The following is an 8,941-nucleotide window of genomic DNA, read 5'->3' as shown; positions in this document are numbered from 1 at the left end:
ACTCACTTGACGCAGCATCAGCAACCACATACGCTCGCCATAACGCTTGACGCTACTCAACTGGGTACAGGCCCATTAGACAACAGCTTAAATACATCACCACCCAACATTCATATCATTCGTCTCACCTCCGACTCACTTTAGGGAAGAGTCTGTGGTGAGTAGCATATAATCCAGTTAACAACTACGCTGCACGAGCAATTGCTCTTGCATAATGGTTATGTTACTGGACTGCTAACCGCAAGGTCCCAGGTTCTATCCTCGCACATCGCAATCCGCTAAACCTATTTAAAGCCATCTTCTGGCAATATATATTTTTCATCATTCACCTATCATTAAATATAACAAAAATCAAGTCAATTTAGAAATTTCCCCAATAAATAAATAAAATGGACTCTGTGAAATAGCTTATAACACTTCGAAAGAATTATTTTTAAGACTGGAGCTTAAAATAGTATTGCAATTCCCACGGTCTGATGCATCGCTTGATATAGCAATTTTAAAGAGAGGTCAATCGGCAGGTACGATATTTGATACAGTATTTCCTTTTTACAAGTTTCATCATCATGCCAAAGGATAGCTATCCGACCTCAATTCCTTTTGCGTGCAATAGACTTCCATACATGGCAGATTGTTGGTAGAAACTGTTATCGAACCTAAGACCCAGTGATTCTACAGTTGAAGCTGAGCATATCCGTCACGTTGATCTATCTAACGTACGAAAAAATTTTTTGTTCTTTAAATAAAACGAATGTAAAATTAATTAGCTAATATGTATTTTAAATAATATAATATCGTTTTAAAATCTGGTGAGTATTATGATATATTTCTAGGTATTTAAAAATGTTTAAGGTAAAATATTTTAATCGAAGCATTTTTTTTTGTGGTTGTTGTTGATGTTGTTTGTATATTTTCAAATCTTTCTATTTGGCCAGTAAAAATAAGCATAGTCAGTTATTTTTTTTTCACTAATATTTTTTTTTTTTTTTTTTTTTTTTGGCTAATTAGTCAACCTTTAAAATTTCAGTCAATATTTTCAGAAATTTCAAATTTTGAAAAAAGTTTGGAAAACATTTTATCTGAAACTGATTTTAATTGTAAGTCTTCCAATAAAGGCTCAGTTCAAAATTTTGAATCATAGCATAGTTTTAACACTGACAGATGCTTTGTTAAAATGCCTTCTTAATCTTTGAAATTAAAATTTATCGTCTCACTATTTACATGTTTTTATCTAAGCCGAATAAAATATTAATTTTAAGAGATTTAATAATTGTGAAATTATCGCAACAATGTTGTTGTGCTTTCTATACTAACAGAAAATGCACGTTATGAGCAACTTGTTTTAAAAATTAACATATTAAAATAATTTTAATTTTCTAGCATTCTTAATTGTTTCTGTTAATGGTTTCATTTGGTGATAAACATGGTTAATTGATTTATATTTGGTAATTTTTTTTCATTTCATTAATTTTGTTAATATGCATATTTTTATTTATAACGTTATGATTATGTGGTATTCACGATTGTACAAGATTTAATTTAAGCACACATTCGAAATTTATAAATACTATAATTATTAAGCAAACTTAATGAATTGGAATCAGGCAAATTATACGTGGCAAAGTGGAAACATTATTTTAATATATTTTCTTATATTTTATGGGAATCTTATTTTTAACAATTTTTTTTTATTTGGAAATTAGACTAATAATATTTTTTAATCGATCTGCATGCTCCTGCTTCAACTGGGAAGTTTAGTCAATTGCATTTATTCTACGTTGCTGTTGCACAGAATATTGACTCTTCGCTTTTTCTTGCGCTAAATTTCGGCTAGAAGGGTAAAATTTCGATTCCATTTTAATGCATGTGTTTTTTTTAATCTAATAGGCTTTCTATAAGATAGATATTGAGCAAAATTTCTATAATATTTGTTCAATATTCGCAATATTACATAAAACCCTATAAAAGTTTGGAGTGACTTAAGATAACCGTACACTAATAAATACAAGATATTTTTAGATATACATAGCACATAATACAATATCGTAAAAGTAATCGCATTAAAATATCGCAAAAGTAAATATAATGAAGATATATTATACAATATATTGATCTTTCGTCCCAAAACGGCACTATGTATTCATTTTTTTTTTTTTTTCCACCTCCTTTATGTCTTAATTTTTACATATTATGACCTGAAAAATGCAAAAAGAATAAGAAATGTACAATTTATCTCATACTAATAAAAAAAATATATTTTAAACTTTAGATATGAATTTAAACGAGCAATTTTTAGATAAAATTTTGCAAGCGAAAAATGTGGAACAATCAAAACACTGCCTTTCAAGATTTAAGATAAATATCATCTTAATATTTTAAGAAAAAACACATTGTTAATCATAATTCTATCACTATTCAGTAACAAAGTCAACCTGACATGAGTGATAAAAAAAGCGATTTATGATTTATGTCATAAGCATTTTAATCGGATTAACTAATCATTGAATTAGTGTCATGCTAGAGCATTGTTAATGATGGAGAACTTCGTGTTTATAATTTTGTTTTTGATAGAATTTTTTATTGTTTTCCTGCTAGTACATTCAAAAGCGTATATACTATATTAGTTCGAAAATTTTAGTAAAAAGCAAATGAAGCTCGCATTATAGCATATTTATTATTGATTGCTTTTCAAACTTTGATACGATTTTTTTACTTTCATCGGAAACTTTTCATTTGTTTTGATATTTACTTTCTGCTTCCGATACTTAAAAGCGCCTTGACAAATCATGTCGTGAACTACTTTTTGCTTCTTTCTATTCTGCGATTATCCTCCCCTTGTGTTCAAATTTTACTTTATTTGTACTCATGCCACCATTATTCCAAAATGAGAATTTTCAAAAGGCTCAAGTTTTACTTTTCACATCAAATTCTACCTATTTTGGGTGTATGCTTCGGCATAACATTATCGCTCATAATAATGCCACTGGTAGAAGAAAACTGTCTAAACCATCACAAAGACTTAATCTCTGGCAAATCAGAACCCCAATATTCAGCTGCAATCTCAGTTTCACCAGTAGTTGACGATTATGAACCTGTCCTCTACTTAAACAGCAAACCAAAAAATGTCCCAAGACCCGGCAAGGTTCAAATTCCTAGAGCAAGGTATTATTCTACTGAGCTTAATATTAGGGAAAAATTATTCATAGGTATATTATCAACTCCGCAGTCAATATATTCGATGGGATCGGCTCTCAATAAAACATTATCTAAACATATCGATAAAATTATGTTTTTCTTGGAAGGTGCAGAGACAGAAAATTTAGATTTAAGTATCGGATCAATTATAGGATTTCCAGATAAGCGCGAAATACTTGGGCCATTCAATATGCTCCAGTATGTTGCTGAGAATTACTTAAACGAATATGATTTTTTCTTTTTTGCTAAAGATACCACTCACATTCGAGGAAAAAAGTTGCTCGATTTTGTGAACCATATCAGTATTACTCAGAATGTGCATCTAGGTCGTCCTTTAGATATTGATTCCTTCTATTGTAATTTAGATGCTGGCATTTTACTGTCTAATTCTGTTCTTTCAAAAGTAATCAAGGATTTGGACTGGTGTATACAACATACTTTTTCTGAAAGCAATAGTGATAATTTTGGTAGATGCATACTACATGGTACAGATCAGCCCTGCCAAAGCTTTATTCAAGTATGTATGCAGATTTTTTTATTTGAATGTTCTATCTTGTAGTTAATTTAAAAGTTTATATCATAAGTTTTTAAATAATATTTGTATTGTATACCGTTATAATAATAAGTACAATAAATTTCCTTTGGTCCTATAAATTATTAATTCTGTAATTATAAAGAAAATATTTAATGTATTTATGCATTTATATATATATATATATATATATATATATATATATATTAATGTCTTATAATAATCATTATACGTCATTATAAATTGTGTCAGTATAAAGGAAAATTTAGTTATTTATTTCAACAATTTACAAAATATTTTGAAAAATTTTCAAAGAACTGTTAGATTAAAATTACTGGGCCACATACATTCATAATTATGTATTGAGCTTTTACTCAAATAAAAAATATTTGTTTTTATTATTGAAATAAAACTATGATTATCTAGAGATATCTTTCAACTGGTAAGAGAGAAATTTACTAAATTATGGGTGCTATTAAAGAAGTTTTTTTTTTTTTCATTTGATATGAAAACTATAATATTATAAAATGCTGTCATTTTTATAAACATATAAATAAAAAAATTCTAAAAGGAATAAGAAAAAAATATCTATTTTAGATATTAGCATAAGTAAAATAGTGCAATTATGTATCTTTACATAATTGAAACAATTTTAAACTTTGTAATTGATCAAATGCTTGTTTACCAAAACAAACACTATGCTGTTGTTTTGGTAAACAAGTGTTATAACATTTCTATAATGTTGCGTTATAACATTTCTATAATTTGAATCTGTATTTTATTTTTAACACTGAATGTATTATAAAATTAAAATTAAGTAATAACATTTGCTAAATATGAAATAGTATGTAAATGTAAATAAATGGAAATACGTCCATAGTTTTCAAGTTGTTGCAGAGCCTAAATTTAGACCATCAAAATTTTAATTTTTAAGTACTTTATTTTGTCAGATCTGATTAGAATTGGAACAGGAAGTTCTATTACATTAAGGTATACTAGTTTTATACTTGATTTTGGAACGCTCACTAATAAAGTATGAAAATGAATACATTTTTTGCTATCTGTGCATGCGGTATGAAACAGATTCTATTGTATTATTTAATGCATTATATTAAATGTTTTTAGGAGCAGATAAAGGTATATTATAGACTTAAACTAAGTACTATAGTTATTGAATTAGTCATATTGTTTATAATTTCTGAATTTCTGACTTAATTTAAATATATTGATATTAGAGAGTTGGAAGGAATAGGACAATTTCACAAAAAAAAACCACTTATTTAGTGGATTCAAGAGTACAATTTATAAAAATCTAACAGCGTGTTCTTTAATTTAAAAAAAAAATACAAGAACAGCATAATAACAACAATTAGTTTTATTTGTATAGTTAAATATTGTAACATTTTTGCCCCACACCTCCCTTTTAATAAGGAAGGTATGGGACACATATAAAGGAAGAATAGGACAAGGTTTGAGGAAATTAAAATTGATTAATATTGTGTTTTGGTATGCTAATTTCATTCAATGATTTTTGGTTTTAAACATGCCAAACAAAAGCTGATTTTGAAATCTCCATTGATACTGCCACATCTCAAAAATTTTTATTTTACAACCATTTCCACTGCTTCCAATACGTTATTATATAATATAATTATCTTTTTTTGGATGACTTTTCTTCATATTTATTTAGAGTGACAAAAGCTTTAATAAATAACTCATAATCTAACTTCATTTTATTTTTCATTGCTTAGTATTTAATTTATTGCTTATTACTTTATTATATTTACAGTAGAATTTTCTGCAACTGAAATTAAGTCATAAACATGATTTTAGGTAGAAAACAAATTTTCTATATGATGCAATTATTAACAAAATTAAAAAATAACCAAACTTACTTAGATACACTGGTGCTCTTAAGTTTATGCTTATTGTTCTGGTTAATGGTAGCAGATTTTTTTTTTATTACTATGCATTATTGCTTTATATTATTTAATATATGTTTATAAAGCATAATAATATATAAATAAATTTAAAATCATCAATTTATTATTGCATTGTAACACATTAAGAAAAAAACTTTAATTTTTAGTTATTTAGGAAATGTATTGAAATGTTACCAAGGATGCTCCATTCCCCTCTCTGCAGAATTTTCTTTTAAAATGCATATCACATAAAGCTTTCTACATTTAAGTTTAATTTGATTTTTAGTTTATAAACACTATAAGTTTATTATACATCTAAAATACTTTTATTTTACAAATATTAGGATTTTAAAAAATGAGAATTTGTATTTACTTCTGAGGTCTAAAAAGTTCTACTTTAAACATAAATAATATTATAACTGGTGTAACAGGATGAAGCGAGGGACAATAGCTGCTCTATCTAATGGAAAAATTGGAAATTTTAATCTTATATTTAGACATAAATGCAGCTGTCCCATTCCTCCCAACTCTCACCTTTCCTGTATCTACTATAATAAATTTAGTTTCAGCAGGATCATTAAAAGTTATTTGTTTTAGGAAAATAAGTATAAATGTGTAAATGTAATTTTTTATTAAAATTTCGATTTGAAAATTAATACATTTAAAAAGAACTATATAGATTGCATAATATTTAGGAATGAGACTTTGAATCTAATCCAAACTATTTTTTAAATTGCATTAAAAATTAATTTTTACTCTATTTTGCCACAGAAAAATGAAAACATTATATTTATTAATTTGTGTGCATATTTTTAAAAATTAAACTAGATTCATTTCAACAAATATCCAAATTTGAAAGATAATTTCTTTGTGATCTAAAAAAAACATTACTATGCTTAAAATACAAATAAGTGTATAGTTGTGCACATTTGCATTTTGTATATCTTCCTGTTATTTTCTGAATTCCTCCTTATTATTAATTTTTGTTATATTTCTCTGTTTGATTCCTTTCTGTCCAATGGAAATTTTGATTTGTTTGTTTTCAGTCATTTATACCTTGTATATCTTTTTAAGGGTTTGAATTATGAATCTCATCAAGTGTCCAAATATGATAACCTAGAAACTTCAATCCAAAAATCATCCTGGCCTAAAGATCTGAAAAATGTATTTACAATATATTCGGTTTCAACTCCTGAAGAACATTATTTGATTCATCATTATTTTTCTCAACAAGAGCTTATTGACAATCAACAACAGCTGCAAGAAATCCAAGTAAAAATTTCTAATCTGAGTTCATTTCTGCCTGTAAATTCCAGTAAAACTTCTTGGCCTGTTGGCATTGAGCCACCTTTTAAACCACATGGCAGATTTGATGTTTTACCATGGGTATACTTTAATACAACGCACAATTTTTTGCAAACTGAACTCGATGTCATATCTGAAGTAAAGGGTCTTTATAAAGCTGAAATTCAAGATCTACTTAAATCTACTGTGCAATGGATAAAAATTACACATAATGATAGGTACATTTATCAGAAATTAGTCAATGGTTACAAGCGATTTGATCCCACTAGAGGTACTGAATACATTTTAGATATGTTATTTTTAGAAGAAACCACTGGTCAAGAGGTATTGAAACGTATAAATGCTGTTCGGCCCCTTAATGAAGTAGAAATAATACCTGTGCCTTTTGTTACTGAACATACTAGAGTTGTTCTCTTGGTTTTAGTAAAAGCAAGTGAAAGAAATGAAGCATTAAGATTTTTAGATGATTATGCCAAAGCATGCATTGAGAAGCAAGATAGTACTGTGATGTTATTGGTTTTTCTTTATGGTCCTCAAGATCCTGGCAAAGGGGAAAAAGAAGATGTATTTGGGCCTGTAAAAGATTTGGTAAATTCTCTTGTAAATAAGTATCGATCAAACGGTGCTAAAATAGCATGGTTTAGTGTCAAAACAATTGGTAAAATGCCACCATATTTTGCCATTGTTGATTTAATCTCAAGAAAACTGTCTTCTGAATCCTTGCTACTACTTTGTCATGTAGGCATGGAAGTGCGTCCAGATTACATAAATCGAGTACGAATGAATACCATTCTTAAAACGCAAGTATTTTTTCCTATTCCTTTTCGTCAGTATCATCCTTCATTAGCATACAATCATATTACAGTTCCTGATAATGTGGAAGTTAAAAAAGATCTGGGACATTTTGATACAGACAGTTTTGAGCATGCAAGCTTTTATCTTGCTGATTACTTGGCCATTAGGAAACAGTTAGAAAGTACCATTTCAATGATTAAATTAGATAAAGATCTAAAAAATGAGTATTTGTATACTTTACATTTTGATCTGTTTGAAATTTTTCTTCAATCTAAATTACATGTAATGCGAGCAGTTGAACCTGATTTAAGAATAAGATTCAAATTTGACTCTTGTGACCTTGAGTCCAATGTTGCAACATATCAGGAATGTCTTCAGAATAGAGAACAAAATCTAGGTACTAAATCTCAAATGGCTGCAGAAGTCCTGTCACATTCTGAGCATGGTTCTAAGGAAAATGTAAATTTTAATGCAATTTTATAAGGAAAGGTTTGTAGTGTGTGTGTTTATAAATTGTGTGCTTTATTTTTTGATATATTTACAACTTTTATTGTTGCCATAATGCTTTTGAGTGTTTTCCTAACTAGTTTTTTATTTACTTTTAAACTGTGCCAATATAAGTGTTCCTTGCTTTGTTGTTGTTTGTAATGTTATAGAGAGTTCAGAATTTTTTTTTATATGTGTGATAAACAAAATATCCTTCAAGTGCTAAAAAGTCATTTGGAACAAAGAGAAATTCATCTTAATTTTTTAAGCTAATTTATTAATATTTAACTAATTACAATATAGGAAGCAAATTGATTATAAAAATAGGATTTTTTAATAACTTCAAATGTTTTTATTTTTTCTAACATATCTAATATTACATAATATTGATGTTTCATTCTAATTACAGTTTGTTTTTTTTTTAACTATACAGAGTCTAATTACATTTGAAAAAAAACTTTTTAATAGCTGGGTAATTTTCACCTCACTTTTTCTTAACATTTAGTAATATATAAAAATACCTTTTAAAAATATCTTTGTGATACTTCTTTTGCATTTGCCATATATAACATATACATTACAAATTTTTGTTTAAGGCATATAACTTATATCAGAAATATTTATAAAGTATTTAATGATTTTCTAAAGTAAAATGAAAATAAAAAATTAATGTAGATCATTTACATTTTTAAAATACTTGCATAAT

The 8,941-nt window shown here is 27.3% G+C and overlaps 1 protein-coding gene across 1 annotated transcript; it reads left to right on the top strand.

Moving 5' to 3' along the window:
- Positions 1 to 2,767: 2,767 nt before the first annotated feature.
- Positions 2,768 to 8,701, top strand: LOC129967082 (chondroitin sulfate synthase 2-like). The gene is made up of 2 exons (XM_056081748.1): positions 2,768 to 3,712; positions 6,724 to 8,701. The coding sequence occupies exons 1-2, from the start codon at positions 2,885 to 2,887 to the stop codon at positions 8,230 to 8,232; spliced, it is 2,337 nt and encodes a 778-aa protein (XP_055937723.1). The 5' UTR covers positions 2,768 to 2,884; the 3' UTR covers positions 8,233 to 8,701.
- The last annotated feature ends 240 nt before the right edge of the window (positions 8,702 to 8,941 follow it).

Source organism: Argiope bruennichi, chromosome 4 (assembly GCF_947563725.1).
Source record: "Argiope bruennichi chromosome 4, qqArgBrue1.1, whole genome shotgun sequence".
Taxonomy (NCBI): Eukaryota; Metazoa; Arthropoda; class Arachnida; order Araneae; family Araneidae; genus Argiope; species Argiope bruennichi.
This window is presented reverse-complemented; position numbering and strand designations above follow the sequence as displayed.

Coding starts and splice junctions, on each gene's coding strand:
- LOC129967082 (XM_056081748.1), top strand. CDS start 2,885: ATGAGAATTTTCAAAAGGCTCAAGTTTTACTTTTCACATCAAATTCTA. Junction 3,713..6,723: donor CCTGCCAAAGCTTTATTCAA/GTATGTATGCAG, acceptor TATCTTTTTAAG/GGTTTGAATTATGAATCTCA.